Raw genomic sequence first — 27691 nt, forward strand, 5'->3', positions numbered from 1 at the left:
AACTTGGAATAGGGTACAATCAAACTTGATTCAAAGCCTTCTGCCCCGTGGAAAAAAGAGCAGCTCCACTCTCGTGCTCTTCCCGCTGACACTGCTCGGCCTGAAACAGGATCGTGGAGGAAAGCGTTTTTAGGCCGAACAGCAGCAGTGGGGAGACCACACACCTCCTGAACTGCGGGAAGCGGCTGCCAGCGATGCTGTCAGGGCAAAGCGTGACCCGACAAAAGGGCGAACGACAAAACCGCGCCCGACTAAACCGTGTCGCTAAAACCGCATCGCTAAAACCGCGATGTCATCAACGCGCGACAACAACGCGGAGACAGAAGGGCGCTTTACAACAGCGTGTCAGCAGAAAGCCGATTTAACAAGGTTAGGGTTAGGTTCAGGGTTAGGTTCAGGGTTAGATTTAGCGTTACGTTTAGGGTTACATTTAGGGTTACATTTAGGGTTAGGGATTAGGTTTACAGCACGCTTCTGTCACCGCGCTGTTGTCGGCGCAATTCAGCGCTCATTCATCGGAGCGCTTTAGAACACATGGTTTTCTCACCGTGGTTTTGTCGTTCGCCCTTTTGTCGGTGAACCAGGGCAAAGACGTTGCAAACGGAGAAGGCTCAATCCCCCTCAGGAGCCACCAAGCTCTTGCTGCCCTTCTGACACCTGTGAGGATCGTGGAGGAAAGCATTGTCAGGTAGCGGATCCCAATTCCGAAAACGGTGCATGCAGAAAGCGCTGCCACCTGAAAGCTCTTTCCTCCACGATCCTCACATTTCAGGTGGCGGATCTGGCCAGGAGAAAAGAGAATGCACGTCTCTGATGGGAGGAGGCTGAGCGGGTGTCAGAGAGGTGGCAAGCACTTGGTGGCTCCTGAGGGGAGCCTTCAAAATGCTTTCAATGCAATTCCCTGGGCCGCTTCGGGAATCAGACTCAATGTGGAAGTGAGGATCCCTGTCGCCAGGAACCGAAAATCCGACGCACGGACCAGATGGGCAAGGCTACATTTGGAGTATAAGAAACACCCAGATTTTCACCCTCTTTTGAGGGGTAAAAAAGTGTATCTTATATTCTGAAAAATACGGTAACTGAAATTAATTGCATAAAAGAATGAGGAATGCATAAAAGAATTAATTGCATAAAAGAATGAGGAAATTGGTCTCATATGCAACCTCAGAAAATACACTAGTTTCTCAAATTGGAGAATATGCAGAAACATATTGTGAATATAATGCTAGAAGGCAGCTTGATGCCAGTTTTTAGTTGCCACTTAACTAAATTGATTCAGTGGCAGATGATCATAAATTTGATTAAGAGCTTCTCAGAAAATGGTCAGCCATTTATGTTCAAACAACATTTTTATGGGTTTTAATTTTGATTAGCGTCTTTGGATACTACTACTGTGTGCAAAAAACTACTAAATGTAGTAGTCAGTAGTCTGACTAGTAGCCAGTAGTACTTGTCCTTGCTATAGATGGCTATCCCTTTCAGGAATGGCTCAGTTTTTAAGGGAGGAGGGAAGATGGCCCCTCATGGCGTGGATCCAGGTTAAAGCCCCTCACGGCGTGGGTCCAGGTTACTTGAGGGACCATCTCACCGCACTGGGGTTGACCTACCTCATTCGTGCTGGCAGAGGAGGCCTGGTGGGGGTCCCGTCTGCCCGATTATTCCAACTGGCAGGGTCCAGGTGGGGGGCCTTTTCTGCTGGGGTTTTCCCCCTGCCACCCCCCGATGTGAGGTTGGCTCCAACTCTCCCATCTTTTAGTAAGGGCCCAAAGACGTGGCTATACCACAGTGAAGGGGGCTGATTGAATAATAACAGATCCCACCCTGTTATGGTAAATTTAATAAAATAATAAATAAAATATAATATAATCTTTGGAGCAGGATGCTGTTAAAACATTTTGAAGTTTCCTGCTGCTTCGGGCATCTTCAGCTGTTGATTTTTCATATCTTAAGTCTCTGAGGTTGCAAAAGTTCTAGCTGCAGGATCCATTTTCCAGCTGAGCCCAGAAAACTGTCCACTGTGTGGTGTTTTTTTGTTTTGCTTGAAATAATAATCCCCATTTTATGTAAGCCGCCCTGAGTCCCCTCAGGGAAAAGGGCGGCCTATAAATGTTAATAAACATAAACATAAACAATAAGACATTTTTCCAGTAATGTAATTTTTAAAAATTAAATATGCATTGACATCAACATGCCTGTTGATCATGAAGCAGCCGTTCCAGAACTATAACTCTGTGGGAAGAGGAATGAGAAATACGTTCGGCTGCATTGTTGTGCTTTAATAAATTTACTTTTGACTGCATCCAGAACATTTTCACCTGTGAGGTGGAATTGTCAGTCCTGTTTAAGCTTGCTGGATCTCTGATCCTGAATAAACAAAGCAAATTGCCTTGCTAGGACGTACTGTAGCCAGACTAAATATTTGAAAGATAATATTGGTTTTTAATGATTTGGTATTTTGAGCAACGCTTCAAAGGCAAGCTTTTGCACCATTTTTATCGTAGCCTTTGGCGGTCTTAGCATAGCTTTATTTGCATAGCTTAGAAATGAAGTTTAAGAAACCCCAAATGAACATTAGGCTAGCCATGAACAATGAACAAAGTCGAGTGGCTTGTGATCAGAATCAACCGTGTAGCTGTCAGCCACAAGAGATGGGCATTTCCGTTCGTTTTTGGATTTATTGAACGGGGTCAGCAAAGGCAGATATTCAGAAATTAACGCTCAGCGTATCTTGTCAGGTGGACTTTGCCAACCGCTTTGTCGGAGGCGGTGTCACTGGTGCAGGATTGGTACAAGAAGAAATCCGGTTCTTAATCAATCCAGAATTGATAGTCTCTCGTCTCATTACGGAGGTCCTGGATCACAATGAATGTCTGATCATCACAGGTGAGTAACTCTTTTCTCCAGATGGATTCCTGTGGATTGCAGAACTCAGCTTGATTCACAGGTGCACTGGTAAAAAGCAAGTCAAGATTGACCATGCTCTAGAATTGAGATTGTACAAGGAGATCTGGAATTGTCTTTGTGGTAAGGGCTCCTTGGTGCTCTCTGTGCTTGCTTGTTTTCTTCAAAATGTCTCATTTACCCAACTAGGTAACATCATGAGTGCTAGATGAGGTTACCTAGTTTCAGTAATGAACCATCTGGAAGGAAACAAGCAAGCTCAGAGAGCACCAAGGAGCCCTCATTTCAACCCTGAACTAGAAATATTCTCCTTTTTTAGTCTTTGTTGTATTGCAAAGAACAAAGGGTCTCACCTGTTACTTTTCTACAATGTGGGATTCCTTAGTCATATATTTCATAGTTAACTAGCTTTTCCGTTCCACAATCAGAGAAACACTTAAAAAGAGCAGTTCTCTAGATTCACAGTTCACTTTGAAGCAGTTGGTGCTATTATTTCCCTTATTTTCTTCCCATTTTTAGTTTGGGTCTTCTTGGTAATTCATAGAATTTCTGGTCCTTCTATAAAAGGGTTTTCTTGGGAAAGCCGAGGTCACTGGGAATCTTTATCTGTGCAACAATTGGTTGATTTATGACCAAAACCACGAGGTCACCTTTGCTGCAAGATTTAGCCTTCTTTAAAACTGTCCAGTCAATTCATGAGTCCTAGAAGAAAAATCACCTATTGATTAAACAAAAATTGATTGCTTATATTGAATAATGAAAAAAGCGAATGGTTTCTCGGTTTACCAGAACAGAATCCTGCCATTTTTAGCAGGGCCATTCCTGTAGCATTTTGCAGTTTTTAGCTTCTAATGCATATGGGGATTTAATTTTGAGGATCGGTTTAGAAAATGGAATCTCATTTCCCATCGTTTGGCAAGGCCCCATGGTTTTTATTAGAGGCCAAGTATATCACAGAGATTTTTCCTGTGCGCTCTATTGAATAAGAAATATGACAATCTTTATAAACACTCTAGAGTTTGTTATTTAAGTAGATTCGTGGCTGTGGGGTTTTTGCAAAAAAAAATTGCAGAAAGATGTTATCGGTAACAGCTGAATAACTCTTGTATAGATGCTTCTGTTTGATTGAAAAATAAAGTCCATTTTTAAAGAGCAGCAGTGCTAGGTGTTGGCAAATTAGTTTGAAGAAGTAAACAGAAAGTGGAAAACAGGAAGATGAGAAATGAACTGGTTGTGTTTATGTTGATTTGAAGATACTGTTAATAGGAAGGTGAATAAATAAATCAATTGTCCTTAGATCATTTTAAAGTGTTGCTTAAACATAAGTAAAATTGATAGGCTTTAACAGGATCCAAATGACAATGATTTTATGTGTGATTGAGAGTACTTTATTATTATAATTTCATCATTAATCTGTATGAAAATCTTCCCAATGGGAAGTGTAGTTAGTTTGAGCTGAGAGAGCTAACCCAGGGAGCCACTAGAGAATAGTCTTGTGGTCTTTATGAATTGTTTGCTAAATGTCAGTATTGTTTGCATATTAGTACCTGATGATCCTGCAAGGCTTGGCAGAAAGGGATTAAAAACAATTCTTGCTGGTAAATCAAAGATTTTTGGATCCTACATCCAAAAGGTGAAGATTCTAATGTGCAAACCAAAGTAAAATTCTTTTTCAAAGTCCTATAGTTATTCTGGTGTTTTCTAATTAATATTTGTGGTGCAGCGTTCTACTCTCTAATGGAAAATGCCACTTCATCATCTTCATTATATCTCTGGCTGGCTTCCACCTCTACTTAAGCAGGTTTTTGCTGTGTACAGCTATCTGTCTGATAGATTACATTTTTTCAGTGATGTATCTTGACTCAGTGGCCTAATGGATAAGACTGTGCTGCTGAATTTTGCAGAAGACTGAGAAATTGCAAATAAATTAGATTTGTTGCAATTGACCGGCATCTGCTTGAGATCATCCCAGTAACAAATATGAGATCAGTCATGCAAAAAACACAAACAGATACCTTTCCTAACCCACCAATGAATCAAAAGAACCTCATGATCCAATAATTGTATTCTGAGATGTTTTGTTTCTTGCTTTGATAGTTGCAGACAGAATGTGAAAATTAATAAATCCGAGTGTTTCATTTATATAACTCTAAAATTTAAAATTAATACAATAGGAAGCTTTTATGAATATGGTGGATTTCCAGTGGGTGGTTTTCCTATGCAGAATCAGCTGTGACAGCTGGGGAAATTGGGAAAATGCCTCCTTTAACAGCTCCAAAAAGAGGTGTTCTATGTGCCTTTCAAGCCATTTTCAGAGTCAATACAGCAGACCCGTAGTTCCAAAGGGTGCCATTGGTGAGGGAATTCTGGGAGTTGAAGTCCACACATCTTTACATTGCAAAGTTGAAAAACACTGATTTAGAATAGGCTATATTTCCTGGGAAGAGAGGAGAGATCTTCCCCTTTGTATTGATCTTCTGTGCTTCTATTTTTTAATATCCCATCCAGGTTACTTTTGGCTTCATTGTTCTTCTCCTTCCTCCCCATTGCTGACCTTGAAAACTGAGAGAAGCTGGAGAGAGATCCAGAAAATGCTAGAATAAAGTAAAATGCTCATCTGAAAATGAGTTTTTTAATGCCACTTTTTTTTTTAAATTCAGGGACTGAACAGTACAGTGAATATACTGGATATGCAGAAACCTACCAGTGGGCCAGGAGCCATGAAGATGACAGGCCCAGGTAAAATTCTGACCCTCCAAATTAACTTTAAATAATAGAATTTGTATTGGCATAATTTTGGGGAAATCTGCAACAGAAAGTAAGTATTCTTCAGAAATCCAGGCCATCATTTCGTCCAAGCAGGACACCTCAGTCTTCCTTCTTTCATTTCATTTGATTGCTTTATCTTCCCCTTTCTGTCAATCACTTGGGTGGGTTATAATTAAAAAAATATATTACTAATAAAAATACTAAAAACATTTTAAAACAGTAAAGAATTGATTTATGGGTTGGGACCATTTTGATCTCCAAAAGAAGAAGAAATATATTTTTTCATTCCTTCCTTGAACCATATTCTGTATCTACTAACTGTGCTCACTATTGCTTGGACTCTTTTCATCTCTCTGTAAAAAAAAAATCTGTAAAATCCCAGTTATATTAAAAACCTATCTATCTATTGGGTTCTGTCACCTATGTTTGGTTCCTTGAACTTGAGGATGTGAGAAGGGATCATCAAGATACAGTTGTTTTTCTACAATCCTCCAACGCCTTGAGTTTGAGTGGAGCTTCCATTGTCCGTTGTTTATGGGAAGAAAGTCAAGAACCATGTTTCCTCTTGTGCCATATTATCCAGTGTTCTCTGCCCAGCAGGGCTAGACGTTGTAGAAGAAGATGCTGAAGACAGTGTTGATATTATTTTCTTCACCATGCAATATAATACAATACATTGTATTGTATTCACAATACAAGGAAATATTATTGTATTTGTAATCCACTGAGTATAAATTGTTATAATTCCAATCCAATTTGTAATCCACATATGAATCCCCACAAAAGGAGGACAAAAAGAAATAAAGAAAAGAAAACCCCCCAAAGAGAAGAAAAAAAATGAAAAAAAATATAGAAAAAACCTTTGTAATCCAAATTTCAGAATTTTACTTCTTTTCTTCAGGTTATTCTTACCTTAATACAAATTACCTCAGGAACAGGAAAAATAAAATAAAAATAAAATTTGTAATCCAAATCAGCCCACCAAGAAGATAAAAAATATATAGAATTAAAAATAAGAAGGCAGATAACAGTCACTAAAAAAAAGAGCAAAACTCAGAATCTTATTTCAGAGTATCCAAAAAACAAAAAGAAAAGAAAAATCCTTATAGTCTATTTCTACTATTTCACCTTTGAAGTCCCAAGAGCTGCACTATTCAGTAAGAAGCAAAAACAAAGTTCCCCATGTTCCGCGCTCTATCAATCAGAACAATTTCTTATCATTTCAATTCACAGGCTCCCAAGGTCACATCTCATCCTGGCTTTTATGTCCTCCAATTTACACTGGTGCCTCTAGATGGCACTGTTGTTCAATTCAAAGAAAAAAAGTTTTATAAACAAAAGAAACAACAAAAAAGTTTGTATACTCACTTTAGCTTTAGTTATCAATCCTAATTTGAATATCCAGTCTGGTTTTCTGTCTTTATTCTTCAAACCAATCTTTCTCAGCCAGTTTTATTTTTTCCCCTTTGTTCTTTTGGCTCCATCTGCCTTCCTCGCAACTGTTCTATCGGAGGTGGAGCCCCCACTTCCACCACCTCTTTAAGCTGTACTCTCCTCTCTCTGTTGTTTCCAAGGAGGTTCAAAAAGAAAAGAAAATGTGTTTGTGTGTGTGTGTGTGTGATCTCACTCAGACCGTTCACACCTTTCTTCCTCCTCCACACTTTTGCTGTGGCTGCCCCAGCTTTGTAGCGGCTTGCAATGCCTGCCTTCACAGCTGTCAGTTTGGGAAGCTTCCTCCGATTCAATCAGGGAATTTGCAGAGTCCCCGGAATCGTTGGGGTTCGTTCCCCCTGCTCACTGTCCCTACAGGATGGCTTCGGTCCCAAAGGACCACCCCGATAGTTTGGATATCGGCGATTCCCTCAGGAGCACCAAAAGGAAACGTCGTCTCATGAGAACGAGATGACGTTTGGACTTTAGATGTTCATTTTAAGTTAGTTTCATTGCATTACATTACACTAGTCAAAAACAAAAACGTACCAGCATTAAATGATTCATACACAGTAGTTTTAACACAGTACTTATGGATAATTGGGGACTTAAAAAAAAAACAAGCAAAAGAAAGGACAATTAAAGGCTTGGATATTATGTCTACAAAATCTACAAAAGTAAAAAACTACAAAATCTTCGACCAATATGCTCAAAAGTCTTCTTTCTTACCTGTTTGTGGAAAAAGAATGTTGATGAATAACATATGAAAAATTCACTGCTGCAAGCCAGAGCTAGATTTCTTCTTCCTGTGCTGTGTAATTCTTTTCATTGATCTTCATGTTCCCAAATGTAGTTCATATTTTGACAGGTTCCCAATGCTGAGGCTATAACCAAGCAAAACATGCCCGCCTGCCGTGAGCAGCAATAATAATAATAATAATAATAATAATAATAATAATAATAATAATAATAATAATAATAATATAATGATGATTATGTACCTGCCCCGAAAATCAGATGGCAGAGGATTATTACAAGTGAAGCAAACAGTTGAAGAAGAAAAACATGCACTGGCTGATTATTTAAAAGAAAGTCAAGAACATCTATTAATTGAAGTAAAGAACAAAAAACTACTGAAGGCCCAACGGACGAAACAAGAATACAGAAAAGATGTGATAAAATCAAGAATGGAGAGTTGGCAGAACAAAGCACCGCATGGCCAATTTCTGGCAAAAATAAAAGATAAAGTGGACAGTGAACAAACTTGGTTATTGTTAACAACAGGTACATTAAAGAAAGAAACAGAGTCACTAATCCTGGCTGCGCAAGAACAAGCTATCCGCACAAATGCCATTAAGGCCAAAATCGAAAAATCCTCTGATGATGCCAAATGCAGACTTTGCAAAGAAGCTGATGAAACTGTTGATCACATACTCAGCTGCTGTAAAAAAATCGCGCAGACTGATTATAAATTGCGGCACAATTCAGTAGCACAAATGATCCATTGGAATTTGTGCAAAAATTATAATATTAAAACAGCAACAAACTGGTGGGAACATCAGCCTGAAAAAGTCACCGAAAATCAGATGGTCAAGATCTTGTGGGATTTTCGCATACAAACCGACAAAATACTGGCACATAATACACCAGACATCACACTGGTTGAGAAAAATAAGGTCACAATCATAGACATCGCAATACCAGGTGATAGCAGGGTCGCTGAGAAGGAACATGAAAAAATCGCAAAATACCAGGACTTAAAAATCGAAATTCAACGACTATGGCACAAACCAGCAGTGGTAATTCCAGTGGTAATTGGCACACTGGGTGCTATTCCAAAAGCACTAGAATTACATTTAAAACAGTTAAAAATTGACAAAATCACCATCAGTCAAATGCAAAAAGCCCACTGCTTGGATCTGCACGCATATTACGAAAATACGTTACAACGTCCTAGGCCCCTGGGTGGGGCCCGACTAGTAACCAATGCCAAATCCGGCAAAACAACTGGCCGCTGTGATACAATTGTATAATAATAATAATAAAACAGCAACAAACTGGTGGGAACATCAGCCTGAAAAAGTCACCGAAAATCAGATGGTCAAGATCTTGTGGGATTTCCGTATACAAACGGACAAAATACTGGCGCATAATATACCAGACATCACACTGGTTGAGAAAAATAAAGTCACAATCATAGACATTGCAGTACCAGGTGATGACAGGGTCGCTGAGAAGGAACATGAAAAAATCGCAAAATACCAGGACTTAAAAATCGAAATTCAACGACTATGGCACAAACCAGCAGTGGTAATTCCAGTGGTAATTGGCACACTGGTTGCTATTCCAAAAGCACTGGAATTATATTTAAAACAGTTAACAATTGACAAAATCACCATCAGTCAAATGCAAAAAGCCCACTGCTTGGATCTGCACGCATATTACGAAAATACGTTACAACGTCCTAGGCCCCTGGGTGGGGCCCGACTAGTAACCAATGCCAAATCCGGCAAAACAACTGGCCGCTGTGATACAATTGTATAATAATAATAATAAAACAGCAACAAACTGGTGGGAACATCAGCCTGAAAAAGTCACCGAAAATCAGATGGTCAAGATCTTGTGGGATTTCCGTATACAAACGGACAAAATACTGGCGCATAATATACCAGACATCACACTGGTTGAGAAAAATAAAGTCACAATCATAGACATTGCAGTACCAGGTGATGACAGGGTCGCTGAGAAGGAACATGAAAAAATCGCAAAATACCAGGACTTAAAAATCGAAATTCAACGACTATGGCACAAACCAGCAGTGGTAATTCCAGTGGTAATTGGCAACTGGTTGCTATTCCAAAAGCACTGGAATTATATTTAAAACAGTTAACAATTGACAAAATCACCATCAGTCAAATGCAAAAAGCCGCACTGCTTGGATCTGCATGCATATTACGAAAATATGTTACAACGTCCTAGGCCCCTGGGTGGGGCCCGACTAGTAATCAATGCCAAATCCGGCAAAACAACTGGCCGCTATGAAACAATTGTATAATAATAATATATGGGATTATGGTATCATCTTTGAATCAATAGTGGCTTAGCACTGAATACCAACCCAGGCACCTACCATCACTAATGATGAGAAAAAAACCAACAAAATTCCACATTGGATCGGTCATCGCCTGGGTCATCAAGGACCACGTCAGATGCGATGGCTCCTGGACATCTGTAGAATAAGGGGCTACAGGGCTCAGTTGTTACTGCCAGGGTGCAAAGCGACTGGAACCAAAGCACAAAACTTGGACAACCGAAGAAAATCAAGAAATCCTCAAATATTACTACCAGGCAGAACCAATAGCTAGAGGATTTCAAAAAAGAATGATGCAACTGTGGAAGGAAAGTGACATAACTGAACAAAGATTAATGGATCAAAGACATAAAGTTTTCACAGATGTGGAAATGTAACATCTAGAAATATTGGCTAAAAACAAAACAATAAGCCAGTGGAAGAAACCAACATGCAGGATGAAGATCCTTCTGTGCAACAACTCAAAAGTGTAGAGCTAAGTGATCTAGCAAAAATGCTGAAAGGAAAAATTGAAAACCACATCAAAGAAAATGTAGAAAGGAAAAGACTACCTACCATTCGCGAAGCGCATAGCAAATGAGTGAAAAATCTGTTAACTGCTGTGAACAACATTTTAACTTCCATTTCATCCAGCACATTATATGAAACCAATCATTTAATGTATAGCACAGCTGCCAATATAACTGCAGAACTGGGTTATAAAATACCCCCCAAAAACCCCAAACCACCGCTGGAACACCAAAGTGGAAAATTTGACTTGAAATTAAAAAAAAACTATGAGGGGATGTCAGCAATCTGAAGTACTTGAAAGAAGGAAACTAAAGAACAAAATGGTGAAAAATAGTTTATACAAAAAATACAACCTCGAGATAAAAGCAAGCGAAATCATGGAAGAACTGAAACCATGTGTAATAGCAACAGCAAAGAAAACCCAGGTCTGCCAAAAAAAATAAAAAATTTGAGAGCTGTTTTTGGTTATTCCATGTAATCTTTATGTTTTTTGGTCCACTGAATCCGAAAATGACCTCCACAGACATCACATTTCCTGACAAATTAGGCAACTCTGTTAAATAAGGCAATACCTAAAAATAAATGGAAATAGACTTATAAAATTAACGTTTTATTAAAATATTTTCATGAAAATCCTTTTTTGAACTGAAATGAGCTCCCCTACACACACTAAACTCGATTCTTCTTCCTTGTGAGGCTCCTCTTGGTGCATTTACGCTTGTGAGTAGCATCTGGAATGTCTCTCTGAAGCATCCAACAGTAGTCTGCCATCATTGTAATGCTCCATTTTCCCTGGTATCTCCTTTCCATCTCTTTAATGTCTTGGTGGAATCGTTCACCTTGTTCCTCACTCGCAGCTCCCAACTTTTAAGGAAAGTAGTCAAGGTGGGACTGGAGGAAATGCACTTTCAAACTCATCAGGCAGCCTAAAGCTTGAAATACTTTCAGCATTCTTCCGACAATCCTTTTGTAGTGAGGATCTTTGTTATTGCCTAAAAATTTCTGTATGACTTCTTTAAATGCAATCCACCTTTCTTTTTGAGGAACCATCATAGTATTGACAAACTCTTGATCAACTATAAGCTTTCTAATGTCTGGTCCGACAAACACACCTTCCTTCAATTTTGCCTCCAACAGGCATGAAAACTTGGTGACCAAGTATTTGAAGCATTCTCCATCCCTTGGAAGTAATTTTACGAATTGCTTCATCAATCCCAATTTTATGTGGAGAGGTGGTAGAAGAACTTTATGGGAAGGTACCAAAGTTTCTTGGAGGACATTTTTTTTTTCACCGACTGTTAGCACCCTCGGCTGCCAACTCTTCTTGGTCCAGTGATTTTGTCGGTCTCGACTGTCCCATAGACACAGAAAACAAGGGTATTTGGTGTACCCAGCTTGTTGCCCGAGCACATTCATAAGACCTTCAAGTCCCCACACACTTGCCAACCATGGTCTTCATATTTAAGTTTACGAAGAACCAATTCCAAGTTCTCATAGGTTTCCTTCAAGTGTATGGAATGACCTACAGGTATGGAAGTGTAAAAACCATTGTGGAGTAAAACTGCTTTGAGACTACTTTTTGAAGAATCTATAAAAAGATGCCATTGCTCTGAATCATATTGGATTTTAAATTGACCCATCAGACCTTCGACATCAATGCAATAAACCAACTTGTCATCCTGGGCGAAGTAAGGAACGAACTCCTTTTCATGATGTCTGAATCATGAAGATGACACTCCTGGCAACAGTAAATTCCTGCTTTACAGCCTTGATCCGAGTAACTCAGCGGCATCTTTGGGAAGATTCAAATCTCTTACCAAATCATTCATCTCCTCCTGAGAAAATTTTGGTCTTGTATCATCTTCAAACTCAGAACTTGATTCGTCATCTGGTTCAGATATGACTTCGCCTTCATTGCAGCTAGATATCTCTTCCAAGGTAGCAGGGGGCTTGGGTACTGGTTTATCTGTGCTATGGGGGATGGGACGAATTGCTGAGTGAAGATTGGGGTATGAAATGGAATGCTTCCATTAGGAATTAAACCCTTTCACATCGCATGAACAAAAGTAACAGTCATCACTATGGTTCTTTTGCTCTCGCCATACCATAGGAATCCCATAACAGAAAGATTTTTTCTTACCCTTGAATCAGTTTCGGAGGTCCTCAACACACCGTTTGCATACTTTATGAGGCGCCCAAACTTTATCTTGATCTCAAATTTTTAATCCAAAGTATGCAACGTATACTTTTTTCACAAAGTCTGTAATATTCTGCTGTTGCTTCAACATTGCATATTCACCACAGATGAAACAGAAACTGTCTGGTGAATTAATACACTTTCGTGGAGCCATAACATAACAGTTGAAGAATGACAAGCTAACATGAATTGCGATGAAAAAGTATGAACAGCCTAGAACCAAGAACCTGATGATAATTCGTGCACAAGTGTGGCATGCAGGAGAGAGCAATTCTGTGTCTGTACATGAAACATCACAGTGCTGGCCACGCCCCTTGAACTGACCGGAGGTGCTCCTATCTGCCCTGTGTCTCCCTCCCACTGGATTCTTCAGGAAAGATTAACCCCTTCTACCATTCACAGACTTAAAACTTGCTTAGCTTATGTATATATTGCTGACCATCAGATTTACAGTGCTATATTTTTTTTACATAACTCGGACAAATCCTTTAAGGTTTTTTTGGCATTTTATATCTTAAATGCACTTATGTAAATTAATTAATAGTAATTTGGACTTTAAATTTGGTTTAAAACCCATAATATAAAAAATACCAAAAATTAAAAAAGATGATAAATTTGAAGACAATTTTTTTTATAATTTATTTTATTTTATCAATTTCATATATACATTCACAATTATATGATCTCATAACTGTTATTAATAATATGTATTTATAACAATTTTTCCCTACTGTTGACAATATACTTGAAGATTGCTTTTTTATCATCCCATAGATCCATCTTATCTTACAATGGTCCTACTTCTTCTTCCCTCCCTTCCTCTTTCCTTCTCTCGTTTCTTCTCTCCTACTCCCCTTCCTTCCCTCCCTCCTTCTCTCCTTCCCTCCTTCCTTCCCTCCTTTCTTTTCTCCTTCTGTCCTTCCTTTCCCCCTTCCTTTCCTCCTTCCTTCTCCCCTTCCTTCTCTCCTACATTCCCTCCTTCCTTCCCTCCTTCCTTCTCTCCTTCCTTCCCTCCTTCCTTCCCTCCTTTCTTCTCTCCTTCTCTCCTTCCTTCCCTCCTTCCTTCCCTCCTTCCTTCCCTCCTTGCTAAATTTGAAGACAATTTTGCATGTTGTGGCAAATATGACGTCTAGGAGTTTTTTCAATATTTTATTTGTTTTCAGCACACCAAAATACATGGAAATTTGATGAAAATAATCAAACAACTTTTTAGTCACAGACCTGTGAAATTGAAAGATACAAAAGACGAATAAAACAATATCATGAAAATGTCCAGTTTAGAAGAAACCAACACCTCTTCTACCGGTCTCTCAATGAAAATCGAATCCAAACTAATGTTCACCCATGTAAAGAAAAAACTTTGAACTTTTGGAAAGAACTGTGGGAAAACTCAGTGGAACACAACAAAACTACCTCATGGATCAAAGATATTCAACAACAAACAACACGAAACAAAATGGAAAATATTTTAATAAAAACTGACATGGTGGCAAAACAAGCAAAAAAGGTCAAGAACTGGAGTGTCCCTGGCCTGGACGAACTGTATGTATAGTGGCTAAAATACCTGATCAGTCTCCATCATCACATGGCCACTCAATTTGATCAAATGCTTCAAAATGCAAAAAGTGAAGATTGGTTAACAGCTGGTTGAACATACTTGATAATGAAAGATCCAGAAAAGGGCATAGAACCAAGCAACTATTGTCCAATTACTTGTCTACCATCAACATTCAAACTTTTTGCAAGAATACTGGCAAATTCAGTATTCAATCATCTGATGGAAAATAGTTTGTATCCAGTAGAACAAAAAGAAAATTATAAAAAATCAATAGGAACAAAAGATCAGCTGCTCATAGACAAAATGGTACTAAAAAATGCAAAACAAAGAAAAACAAATTTAAATATGGCGTGGATTGATTACAAGAAGGCATTTGACTAATTACCCCATAGCTGGATTAACACCTGTCTGGAAAACTTTGGAATCAGCAAAAATATCTGTACATTTTTGGAAACAAATATGCAAAAATGGAAAACAGTTCTAACAGCAAATGGGGAGAACATTGGTGAAGTCAATATCAGATGAGGAATCTTCCAGGGGGACTCACTTTCACCACTACTGTTCAACATCGCATTAATTCAACTGACAATAATCCTAGGAAACACAAAACTTGGGATACCAAATCTCAAGGCAACATGGCAAGATAAACCATCTACTATACATGGATGACTTAAAAATGTATGCCAAAAGCCCCACTCAACTTAAATAAATCCTCAACACAGTTCAACTGTTCAGCAGTGACATCAAAATAAACTTTGGCCTTGAAAAATGTGATACATTATCCATGCAGTGAGGAAAAATGGAAAAATTAGAAGAAATAGAACTGGGAAATGGAAGCATAGTGAAAGCTTTAGCAAAGGATGACGGTTACAAATACCTAGGCATATTGGGAGCAGATAACATCTTGAATGGAAAAGTCAGAGTCAATGCAAAAGGAATAAATCAGGAGGGTCCGCAAATTACTAAAATTAAAGCTGAATGCTGGAAATATAGTTAAAGCCATTAATGCATGGGCAGTTCCAGTGATATGCTACTCAGCTGGAATCATCAACTGGACTTTGACTGACCTGGAAAATCTGAACCAGAAAATGCAAAAAAATTTGAATATGTCTTACGCTTTACATCTGCAAAGTGATATTGACAGGTTGTACCTGCCACAAAAAATAGGGGGCAGGGGGCTACTGCAAATCCATCAAACTCTGGAAGGAGAAAAATGAAGTTTGAATGATTATGTGAACCAAAGCACTGAAAGATTGCTGCAGGCTGTGAAAACGGAGAACATTATAGTAACAACAGAAACAAAGGAAAAACAGCTGGATGACAGAGTAAATAGATGGAAAACCAAATCTTTGCATGGACAGTACTTGAAAAACATTGGCAAATGTGATGACAACTTGACAAGAACATGGTTTAAGAAACCATTAAGAAAGAAACAGGTTTAATGTTTGCTGCTCAAGAACAAGCACTACAAACGAATCCCATGAAAGCGAAGATACAATAGCAACAGTAGTTAGACTTATATACCGCCTCATAGGGCTTTCAGCCCTCTTTAAGCGGTTTACAGAGTCAGCATATCGCCCCCACAATCTGGGTCCTCATTTTACCCACCTCAGAAGGATGGAAGGCTGAGTCAACCTTGAGCCGGTGAGATTTGAACCGCCGAACTGCAGATAGCAGTCAGCTGAAGTGACCTGCAGTACTGCACTCTACCCACTGCGCCACCTCGGCTCTTCGAAATACAAAATACAAAAATCCACTGACAATCCAAACTGCCAACTTTGCAACAACAAAGTTGAAGCTATTTCACATTTAATATGTGAATACAGCAAAATCACAAAAACAAAGGTAGGCATGATCAATTTGCTAAATTAATCCACAGGTCATTATGTAAAAAATACAATTTACCAGTAAATGGAAACATAAAGTGGAAAAAGTTATCAAAAATGAGAAGAATCTTGTCTCACTTTTGAATATAGACGGATCGTCACTTGGAACACAACATGCCAGATACCACAAATGTCAAAAACCGAAGCGTACAATTTATTGACATCGCAGTACCAAGAAATGCCAAAGTCGATGAAAAAGAACTGGAAAAAAATTACAAAATACTGCGGCCTGGCCATCGAAACTACCCGATTATGGATGAAACATGTAACAGTGATACCCATTGTCATTGGGGCACTTGGTACCATGTCCAAGAATTGTATAAGATACAACAACAAATTGCAGCTTCCTGCAATAACACCAGCGGAACTGCAAAAAAACTGCACTACTCAGAACATTGTATATTTTAAGAAGGTACTTGGTTGATACCTAGGACACTGGCAGCAATCCGTATCAACCATTAGCACCAGTCATTGGTATTTGTGATACATTTTTGAATGTTCAGTTGACTGAGTTTCATGTTTAATGAATAAAGTATATAATAATATTTTTTTTTAAAAAATCTTCATGTAGAGAAAAAAATGGCGAATTTTCACATTTGTAAAGAAGTCTGACCTCCCACTTGAACCGTTTCCATAATATCTGCTAGGGTTATTTTTTTCCCCCTAAATACAAATTGGAAATTTGGGAAGGGAGGGTAGCGCCAGTCTGACACAGTCTGTAGAGGTTTTGCAAAATCAATCATGCCCTGGTTTATTATAAATATGCCAATGGTGAATCAAAACTTGACAGCTGCACCTGAAAGTTAGAGCTTCAGTGTAAAACAAAGAAATGCTAAAGAAAAAAAAATATTCTTTGAATTGGGCATATGATATTCCTGTTACTGTGATAATCTACGTAGCAACATTTTTTAGTGGGGGAGGTTGACAATCCTGGAGTGTGGCTGATTTGACATTCTCATCATGAAATATATTTAGGAGACAAAATATCTTGTCTTCTCCCCTCTCATCTGTCTTATTCAATTTTAATACAGATTATTGGTAATCTAGTTGAACATTGCCTTTCCTAATGCTTGTTTTTGTGCTCTGAGGTTTCGGTTAATCTCTTGAGAGATGAACTCATATCTGTCTTATTTATATGACTAATTACAACATATTCTTCCTCTCTCTCTTCCTCTATCCCTCTCTCCCTCCCTCTCTCTCCCCTCTCCCTCCCTCTCTCTCTCTCTCTCTCTTCCCTTTTGCCAGGGATGAATGGCAGAGACGCTGCACAGAAATTGTGGCTATAGATGCTTTTCATTTCAGACGTTTTCTGGATCAGTTCGCTCCGGAGAAAATTAGAAGAGAGCTGAACAAGGCCAGTAACTTCTTAATCCCTCTTGCCCTGTAAGGTTTTTCCTTTCTTTTCTTCTTTTCAGCTGTGCCCTTAATGTTGGATTGACCCTGTGGGTTAAAAACAGCCAATCCACTAAAAAAAAAAAAAAAGGAAAGTTTATCGTGGCATGCTCTTGAAAAACCAAGGCTGCCAGAGGCTGTGAGCTTTTTGTCTGCCTGCAGGCTTTCTGTGGTTTCTCTCGTCCCGGTCTCCCTCCACATCACCTTCCAGCTGTTGCAACAGGAAACTGGGGCTGCGGGGCTTTTGGAGGCGACTCAAGACTGAAAGGTAAACCTGACTCTCCTTGCAGTTAAATCTCAGGGGTTTTTGGCTGCCGTGAGCGCTCGCCATTTCTGCAGCTTCAGGTCAGAGGAATGTAGGGCACGGATGGGACAGGGGAAGGCTGAAATCAAGCTCTTTCTTCTGCTCTCAAATTCTGTATGAACACTGACTAAGCAGTCCAGGCAGTTTAAATGAATATAAAGGTTTATTGCAAGCTTAAGCTCTTGACAAGAATCTGAACTACTAACAGTCCAAAGCAAATAGACGGTAGATGTGAGTCAAAGGAATTCAAGTGGGGTTGGACTTAGATCTCTTGTGAGCAGGAAAGGATTCAAGACTGATGACACGCTTGACCTCTCCCTCGGGTTCAGCATAGTGGTCATCTTTTGTAAATTAATTTCACTTTGCAGTTCTCCAGTCTTCTGTCCTCATCATGCTGTCTCAAGTATAGGAAGTGCATCGCTTCTTTCTTAGCAGAGGGTCGCCTTCCTGTCACCGTCATTGCTACTTGAAAAGAAAAGTCATGTATTCTTAACGAGGACTTTTCATGAAAATCAAGTTACTGAAGCTGCAGAGAATTCATAGCCTCTGTCATAGCTTGATTAAAACCACCATTCTTGCTGGAAATTGAACTCATGAGTCCCCCAATGATTTAGGTGTGGGCTCCATTAGTGACCCTGATGCTTTCTTGCATTTATATATGGAAGTTTTGTCTTTCCAAGGACTTTTTTTTAATGCAATTCAAGGTTAAATCCTATCATTTTGAACAAATAAAATATTCACTTAAGGTTGATCAGTAGACACATCATCTCCTGTATAGGGAAACATCTAAGTCAAGAGATAAAGTAACCATCGGCCCTTCTCCCCCTTGGCTCCCCTTGTCTTGACAGCCCAGCTGAAAGAGAAGCAGCACATGTTCCCTGCTGCTGAATTACACTTTCCATCTTCCCAGGAGAAACTCACCTAGATAACGTCTCTTGAAGGCAGCCACAGTTTCTCCTTGCCTGGAGCTGGAGAAGCATCCCAGTGCAGGTCACCTGTTGTAGAAAGTCCATTTCAGATGAAAAATGGGGTCCTCTTCCTCCACTTCGTTTATCACTGTCTTCTCTTCATTTGCTTTAGCCTTAATACAGATCTTAGCAGCTGCTGAGGCTGGACGCGACGTGGTTTATTTCACCTTTGGAGATGCTGAATTGATGAGAGACATTTACAGCATGCACACGTTTCTGAGCGAGAGGGGCCAAGTGGTGGGTATGTATCATCTCCCTTCCCTTGAAGAGCACCGTGGACAGCACAGAAGGGAGGCAATGCTTACTAGGATAGGTCAAGGAAAACACCTTGGAGATTTTTTTAAAATAAATCTGAATTTGGTATGGACAAGTCAAATTGGGGTGAATTAAATTTGACAGAATAATTTTATTGTCACTTTAGACTAATCAGCATACATTAAAATGAAACTTCATTGGATGGAGCTCTCAAATATACACTATATAATCATGACAGAATAAATAAATGCAAAATTATGCATATACCTGCATATGTTCCATGACACAGAGAAACAACACAGTCTAGTTCGGATGTATGAGGGTGTAGGGTCTCTCATGAGCCTTGGAGCTTTAAGCACATAGCACTTATAAGCAGTGCCCTGAATCAAGGGAGTGAGCTTTCTACAATCTTCTTGGTTGTCCTCACCACTCTCTATATGGACTTTTTATCTGAGGCACTGCTGCCACGAAACCAAACAGGGATGCAGTTTGTTAAAATGCTCTCAACTGTGCCTCTGTAAAACACTTTTAGTTGCACCTCCGTAAAAAGTGGCCAGGACAGAAGGAGAAAAATGTGCTTGCCTTCTCCGATGCAGGAAATGCAGACACTGATTTGCATGCTTCATTAAGGATGATGTGTGAAGAGACCAGTTCAGATTGTTAGTTATCTGCAACCCCAGATACTTCATACTGCTGACCACCCATACAGCTGCATAAACCGAGCTAACATGATTTCCATGAGAATAGAAGCTGAGGACCATGGAACTTATATATTGTAACGTATCACCACTGGCTCTTGCTGCATGTACTCCCAAAAACTATTGAGTAGTGGTCTCCAACCCCCTTAGAAATGTCTCCCCAGTTTGCAATTTTTAATGGGGAGTTGTCTTTTGATCTGTGCAATTATGTGGCCTTTAATGTGCTTTTAATCTGCACATTGGATTGCCTAGAATCTTCTTTGAGTTGGGCAGCTTTTTTATTTATTTGTTTCTTTGTTTGTTTTATATCCTACTTTGATTATTTTTACAAATAACTCAAGACAGCGAACCTATCCAACACATTCTCCTGTGTGCTGCTCCGGGAATCCAATCATGGGTTAACTTAGCCTTCTAGCCTTGAGACTGAGTATGCAAATATCAAAGTTACGCCTCCTCTGACTGGACTTCCGTTTCCTCCCCAGTTCTTATTACTCAGTCAAGCCTACGAGACTTATTTTCAACGCTCTCTTAATTAATTGCTAATATTTCAAGGTTAAGGATGAAATTACTTGGTTTTCACTGCGGATTTCTTGCTGGATTGGAGGTAAAGCGACAGATTGCTGCCAGCCGATTCCTCCCTCGCTATTTCCCTTAAAGGGATATCGGATCGCTACAGCTGGAGTGGAACGTTCTCCGCCTGCCCTCCCTTATCATCAGCGCGCAAGGAAGCTGAGTCTCCCAGCGCTGCCATTCATGCCGGATAGTACCCGCCCGCGAGCGCGGTCAGATCCGAGGCTTTGGCTTGTCGGAGCGGGTCTCCCCCCCTCCCCGCCTCCCTCCTTTGTGCCCTCGCTGGAGCGGCTGCCGGAGGATTACATGGATCGGCTGTTTGGGATCCCCTGCGGTTCCTTTGAATTGCGCGCCTTTGATGCCGGTGACCTTATTTGGAAGCGCTTTCACGCATGCGCTCTAACGCCTGGGATGAGAAGGCAGATTTTGCTCGCGCGCTTGAGTTTGCGCACTGCTTACGCCCCTCCCTTTTCCCTCACTCGTGTTTGCTGACTCAGAGAGGAGGTCGCTTCTCTTGGTCTCTGCTTCCACGTGGCGTTCTTGGCGGGTGCTTTCAGTTGCATTCCTTTGTTTCGCTGATTGAGCTCTTTCAAATTCATATCATGGCTGATCAATTGCAAGGTACTGTCCGGCCAGTTTCTGAGCCCCGCTCCCCTGGCGAGGGAGGGGCCAGCCCTGGGCCCAGTAGGGCCGCGACCAGGGCCTCTACTAGTAGGCCTCGAGCCTCATCTACTGTTCGGGATAAGTCGCACAAGCGCAAGGACAAGGCCAAAGTTCCCCCCAAGGCATCTGGGGCTCCCATTTCTTCCCCTCCGGTTCTGATTCAGCAGCCTGTGTCTCCGGTGAGGGTAGTTGAGCAGGGTTGGTCTCCTGATATTCAGCTTCCCCAGGGCCCTACTCCTGAGGTAGAGGCTTTCGGGCCTCGTTCTCCCCCAATTATTTCGGAGGCTAGTGGGGCTTCTCTTCGTTCACCTCCACGCGCTGGGCCCTCTGCCACGTTCACCCCCACAGCTGCAGGCCTCAGGCCTCTGGAGGGCCAGGATTTGGGCCTTTCTGCTGAATTCTACAGCATGATCTCAGAGGCTATTTCCAGAGGGGTGGATGCGGAATTAGCGCGTAGATCCCAGGTCTCCAGGCCTATTCTGGCCTACTCAGGCCTGGCTCCCCAAGCAGTACAAGGGGATTCTTCCATTCTGCAAACTGATCCTCCTTCCCCTTTACACTCTGTGTTTAGCGCACAATCTCCCTTAGTGGAGGAAGGTGAAATCCAGGATAGGGAACTCTCTGGTGACGAGGGCCTTCCTGTGGACCAGCCTCCGCCCCCTGGGCTTTTCAGGCACACTCTTTTCAAATCCCTGCTATATAAGGCCAAGACTACCACCCACATGGGAGAGGCAATTTCTGCAGAAAGTGCTGCTGTGGGCCTGGATGCCACCGAGCGGCTCTTTGCTGAGCAGGTGGCTCTGCAAGATTTTATTCCATCTCCCAAGCTTTTTCTTGATTTGATCCAAAAGCAGTGGGATGAGCCGACCGCAGTTAAGCCCCCTGGGTCTGGTGATAGGAAGCTTTTCACATCTTCCCCAGAGTTGGAGGCCCTCCTGCAGTTTCCCACAGTGGATGCTCCCATAGCTGCTCTTGCTTCACCGGCGTTAATTCCTTCTGAAATTTCGGAAGGATTGAAGGCCGAGGACCGCAAGGCAGAATCGGTCCTTCGCAAGACTCATCAGGCAGCAGCGTGGGCCTTGCGATCAGCCACTGCAGCTTCCTTCTTTAATAGGACTTCCTTAGTTTGGCTGAGACAACTACAGGAAAGGCTGGATCCGGAGGAACTGCGCCTCCATCAGGATGTCACCAAACTGATAGCGGCCCTAGAGTTTTCTGCTGATGCCACCCTTAGCGCGGCAAAGTTTGCATCCCGAGCCGTGGCTTCCAATGTGGCTTCTCGCCGTTTGCTCTGGCTCCGCCACTGGCAAGCTGATATCAAATCCAAGTGGCGTCTAGCATCCACGCCCTTTAAGGGCGGGGCCTTGTTTGGTTCAGTGCTGGATCCAATTCTCATTGAGACTCGGGACAGACGTAGGGTGCTTCCCTCCACAAGTGCCCGTGTGGCCAGAAGGCCACAGCCTTATGGTAGACGGCAGCCCTTTCGGTCTGGGGACTCGGGGTTTACCTCTGCCCCCTATGTCCCCAACTATACCAGGGGGTTCTCCCAGGCACAGGACCGTGGCCAGGACCGTGCCGGGGCCAGAGACAGGGGGCGCCAGCAGAGTCAGGCGCAGAGCAGACGGTCATTCCGAGGAGCGGGCAACCGATCCTTTCGCAGGTACCGCTGACTCGCAGGAGGTAGGGCCCATAGGAGGACGTCTCTTGGCCTTCGCCCACCGGTGGGCGGAGCTCACGTCAGACGCCTGGGCCCTTCAAGTAGTGAGTTTGGGTCTCACGCTAGAATTTCTATCCATCCCCCCGAGAAGGTTCATCAGGTGCCCTGTGCCCAGGTGCCCGTCAAAGCGGCGCCTTATGGACACCGAGATATCTCATCTTCTCACCATCAGGGCCATAGAGCAAGTTCCCAAAGGGCAGGGAGGCCTAGGGTTTTATTCCATCTTGTTCCTAGTACCAAAGAACTCCGGGGGATGGAGGGCAATCCTAGATTTGAAACAGCTCAATCAGTATATCAAATACCAAAAATTCAAAATGCACTCTCTAAAGAGCATATTGGCTTCCATCCGCCAAGGCGACATGATGACTTCCATAGACATCAAAGAAGCGTACCTCCATGTGCCCATTCATCCGGCACATCGGAAGTTCCTGCGGTTTCACTTCAACGGCCGTCATTATCAATACCGGGCCTTGCCATTCGGCCTCTCCTCGGCCCCGCGCACGTTCACCAAACTTCTGGCAGTATTGGCAGCCTCCCTTCGTTCAATTCCAATACGCATCAATTGTTATTTGGACGACGTGTTGGTGCTGTCGTCCTCTCGAGATCAGGCCCTCCGAGACCTACAGGTCACGATGGACGCATTGCGGGACCATGGCTTTGTCCTCAATCTGCCCAAGAGCCACCTACGCCCAACCACGTCCCTCCTTCATCTGGGAACCATCATCAACTCGAGGTCGTGCGAGGTTTTCCTGTCCCCGGAAAGGAGGCAGAGCATATACCACCTGGCGCATCATGCGCTATCCCATCGGCGAGTACCGCTGCTGTCGCTATCCAAGCTGCTAGGGAAGATGATCTCCTGCATCAGCGTGGTGCCCTGGGCCAGGTTCCATGCGCGTCCTCTCCAGTGGTTCCTGCTGCCCTTCCAAAGAGCGCATACCAGTCATTCCCACATCAAGGTGCAGCTCCCGGGCAAGGCCAGGCGGTCCCTGCATTGGTGGATGTCGTCCAGGCTCCTCAGGGGATGTCCATTCAAGGAGCCGGACCGCATTCAAGTTACAACGGACGCCAGCTTATTCGGATGGGGGGCCCATGCCCTGGACAAGGTGGCCCAAGGTCGATGGTCGGATCAGGAACTGGCGAACAGCATAAACTGGCTGGAGTTGCGGGCCATCCGCCTGGCTCTCCTGGAGTTTCGGGACATTGTATCTCATCACCATGTGTTAATCTTGACCGACAATGTGGCCTCCAAGGCTCACATCAACCGCCAAGGGGGAACGCAGTCCAGAGCTCTGATGCTGGAAGCGGAAAGGTTGTTCCATTGGGCGGAGCCCAGACTCTCATCGATTCGGGCGGAGCACATCTCGGGCGAAGCCAACACTCAGGCGGACTGGCTGAGCAGAGCGACTGTGGATCAGGGGGAGTGGCAGCTCCACCCCATTCTCTTCCAGGAGCTCTCTCGCCGCTTCGGCCTGCCCGAGGTGGATCTGTTCGCTCACCCGCAAAACGCACAACTTCCCCGGTTTTACTCCCGATACCAGGCTCCGGGGGCGGAGGGAGTAGACGCTCTACGCAGCCGTTGGCCAGCCGGCCTTCTCTATGCCTTTCCTCCTCTCCCGATCCTTCCGTCGGTCATTCAGAAGATCTTGACAGAACAGGCGGAAGTGCTACTGGTCGCTCCAATGTGGCCCAGACGCCCCTGGTACGCAGACCTCGTCCATCTGTCCGTTTCGCGTCCTTGGAGGATCCCGGACGACAAGATTCAGCTCCACCAAGGGGCTCTCCAGCACCCGGGCCCTCAGCTGTTGCAGTTAGCCGTGTGGCACGTGAGCGGGAGATGCTAGCGGCCCTCCACTATTCAGACGAAGTCATTTCTACAATTCAAGCGGCCCGTCGCCCGTCGACTACCCGTATTTACGAGGCTACCTGGCAGGCCTTCTGCCGCTGGTGCCGTCGCACCGGGGTCGATCCCATCAAGGCCTCGGTGCCCCAGGTTCTGGATTTCTTGCAGTCCGGCCTCAACAAGGGGTTGGCACCCAACACGCTTCGCCGTCAGGTCACAGCCTTGTCGACGGTAGTCGGGGGTGGCCAAGGCCGCTCCTTATCCCAGAACTCGCGAGTTCGAACCTTCCTTAAGGGTGCTTCCAACTTACGACCGCCGACGGTACATCGTTATCCCACGTGGGATTTGACCTTGGTTCTCAGGGCCCTTACAGCTGCCCCCTTTGAGCCTCTACATTCCATCAGCCTCCGCTTGCTGACGCTCAAGACGGCTTTCCTGGTGGCCATAACATCGGCCAGGAGGGTGTCGGAGCTAGCAGCCCTTTCGGTTCGTGCGGATCTTTGCATCTTCCACCCGAACAAAGTAGTGCTTCGTTTGGATCCGACCTTTCTTCCAAAGATAAACTCGTTGTTTCACAGAACTCAGGAACTTGTCCTGCCGGACTTTTGTCCTCACCCGTCTCATCCGCGGGAACGTCAGTGGCACCATCTGGATGTTCGCAGGGCTCTTCGTCGCTATGTGAAGCGCACGGCGTCGTTCCGAAGATCGGAGGCCCTGTTCGTCTCTTTCCAGCCATCTTCAATGGGACAGAAGGTGTCCTCCCACACCATCGGCCGATGGTTGAAAGCTTGCATTGCGTTGGCGTATGACACCCACTCCAGACCGGTTCCAAGGCGAATCACTCCTCATTCCACCAGGAGTGCGGCCACCACAGCGGCCTGGGCGACGCAAGCGTCTGTGGAAGAGATTTGCAGGGCGGCCACTTGGGCATCCCCCTCGCCTTTTATTCGCCACTACAAGATTGATGTCTTCGCCTCGGCCGAGGCGTCCTTTGGGCGGAGAGTGTTGCAAAGGGTCCTTCCGTCTGCGGAGGAGCCTGACCAGCCTAGCTCCCGCCCTGGGAGTTCATTGCTTTGATATATCCCATGATTGGATTCCCGGAGCAGCACACAGGAGAATGACCGTTGTCTTACCTGAACGGTCCTTCTATGGGTGCTGCGAAGGGAATCCAAACCCGCCCGCAGCTTCGGCTGGTCAGGGCTCCGTTTTGTTTGTGACTCTCTGACTTGTTACTGACTGGACTTGACTCTGCCGGATGACTTGCGGCTTGTTTGAGGATTGACATAATGTTTCTTCGGTGGACTTCGTAATAAGAACTGGGGAGGAAACGGAAGTCCAGTCAGAGGAGGCGTAACTTTGATATTTGCATACTCAGTCTCAAGGCTAGAAGGCTAAGTTAACCCATGATTGGATTCCCTTCGCAGCACCCATAGAAGGACCGTTCAGGTAAGACAACGGTCATTTTCCTCCTCTTATTTTCCCTATAACAAAAGCACTGAGCTGGGCTGAGAGAGAATGACTGGCCCAAAGACACCCAGCTGGCTTTTAGGGCTAAGGCAGGACTAGAACTCGCGGTGCCTTGCTTTCTAGCCTGGTGCCTTAACTACTAGACCAAGCTGGCTCTGAGGGAATCACAGTGGTTTAAGTGAATCAGCCGGGGTGGTTGACTGGAAGGCCGTAAAATTGGGTAAAACTCACTTAATACATGTCTCATTTAGCAGCAGAAATTTTGGGCTCTATTGTGGTCATAAGTCGAGGACCTGTATGTAAATTTTAGTTTTTCTCTCTGTTTTGTTTCCATTTTCCAGGAGATGTTTACAAGCTGTTGCTTCGATACTACAATGAGGAATGCAGGTGTTGCTCTACATCAAGGCCAGAAGTCAAGCTGTATCCTTTCATCTACAATACAGTTGAATCCTACATGAGCCCTCCCGAGGAGGAGAAAGAGCGGGGTTTGGATGATTAAGAGTGACTGCGCGCCCAACAAATATATTTTTCCTTTTCCCTATAAACTGTCAGTTGGATTGCTGGGTGTCATATATAGTTGTCTGAAGACCAACACTGATATTTGAGAAGAAATCTGTTTTCTTTCCAAAGCAGAAAGTAAACTTGATCAGAGCATACAGAGCGTTTCTCCTCCCTCACCAAGAAATGACGGTTGGCAGAAGATTTCCATTCCTTATAGCATTCTCTGAAAATAGATTGATACGGGCCTGCCTTTCTATTTTTATAATTGTCTCAGTGTCCACATACATTTATGTATGGAGTTCACTGGCATAGGCTTACGTTCCCCATGCGAATGAGTGATTTCTTTAGCACACATGCCAGCGGTATAACTTTAAAGGGGTAGATGTGAAGAAAAAAAACCCAAAGAAAATATAGAAATATATATATTTTGCATTACATACACAATTCAAGTCATCCTGATTTTTTTTTTTAATTTAGATTTTACTTTTTCAAACACTCTCTCTCTTCTGTGTTAAGAAAAGGCAAGAATAACAGAGAAAGAATGAGTTATCCAGACCTTCCCTCTACATGGAAAACGGCTGGAAGAGGACAGGAAGGGAGAATGGGAAAGGCAGTGGTACATTGGGGTTGCCAAACAGCCAAAGCTACTCTTTGATGTAGACTTACATTGTAAAAACCTATAACAAGGGCCATCTATTTATGATATAATGAAACAGCTTTTCTAAAAAAATCAATTGCACAAAGTTCTTTGCTGGATGTTGTGATCCTGCTAAGAGGCAAATAGAGACCTATATTATTTAAATGTACAATAAGAACCGGGACTGTTATACTTAGGGGGTTCATTATATAATGATAAAACCTCTGTGCAGCAGGCATCGGGGTGGATTTGAAGGTCATTAAAAGGGATTGACCACCCATCAGAGCATCAGCTCCACAGAGCAGGCTTGCTCCCTCTTTCCTAGCCTCCTTTCCA

General features: G+C 43.0%; 1 protein-coding gene across 1 annotated transcript in view; it reads left to right on the forward strand.

Annotated features, from left to right (window-relative positions):
- Positions 1 to 27178, forward strand: part of LOC148042504 (poly(ADP-ribose) glycohydrolase-like) — a 73743-nt gene extending 46565 nt beyond the window's left edge. The window contains exons 13-18 of the mRNA XM_087701871.1: positions 2736 to 2883; positions 5562 to 5640; positions 17589 to 17697; positions 17898 to 18003; positions 19120 to 19248; positions 26559 to 27178. Coding sequence (XP_087557997.1) covers positions 2736 to 2883; positions 5562 to 5640; positions 17589 to 17697; positions 17898 to 18003; positions 19120 to 19248; positions 26559 to 26716 — 729 coding nt within the window. The 3' untranslated portion in view covers positions 26717 to 27178. The remainder of the gene's footprint in view (positions 1 to 2735; positions 2884 to 5561; positions 5641 to 17588; positions 17698 to 17897; positions 18004 to 19119; positions 19249 to 26558) is intronic.
- The last annotated feature ends 513 nt before the right edge of the window (positions 27179 to 27691 follow it).

Source organism: Thamnophis sirtalis, unplaced genomic scaffold (genome assembly GCF_051295495.1).
Source record: "Thamnophis sirtalis isolate CommonGarterSnake01/CBP01778 unplaced genomic scaffold, rThaSir2_p1.2 scaffold_15, whole genome shotgun sequence".
Classification (NCBI taxonomy): domain Eukaryota; kingdom Metazoa; phylum Chordata; class Lepidosauria; order Squamata; family Natricidae; genus Thamnophis; species Thamnophis sirtalis.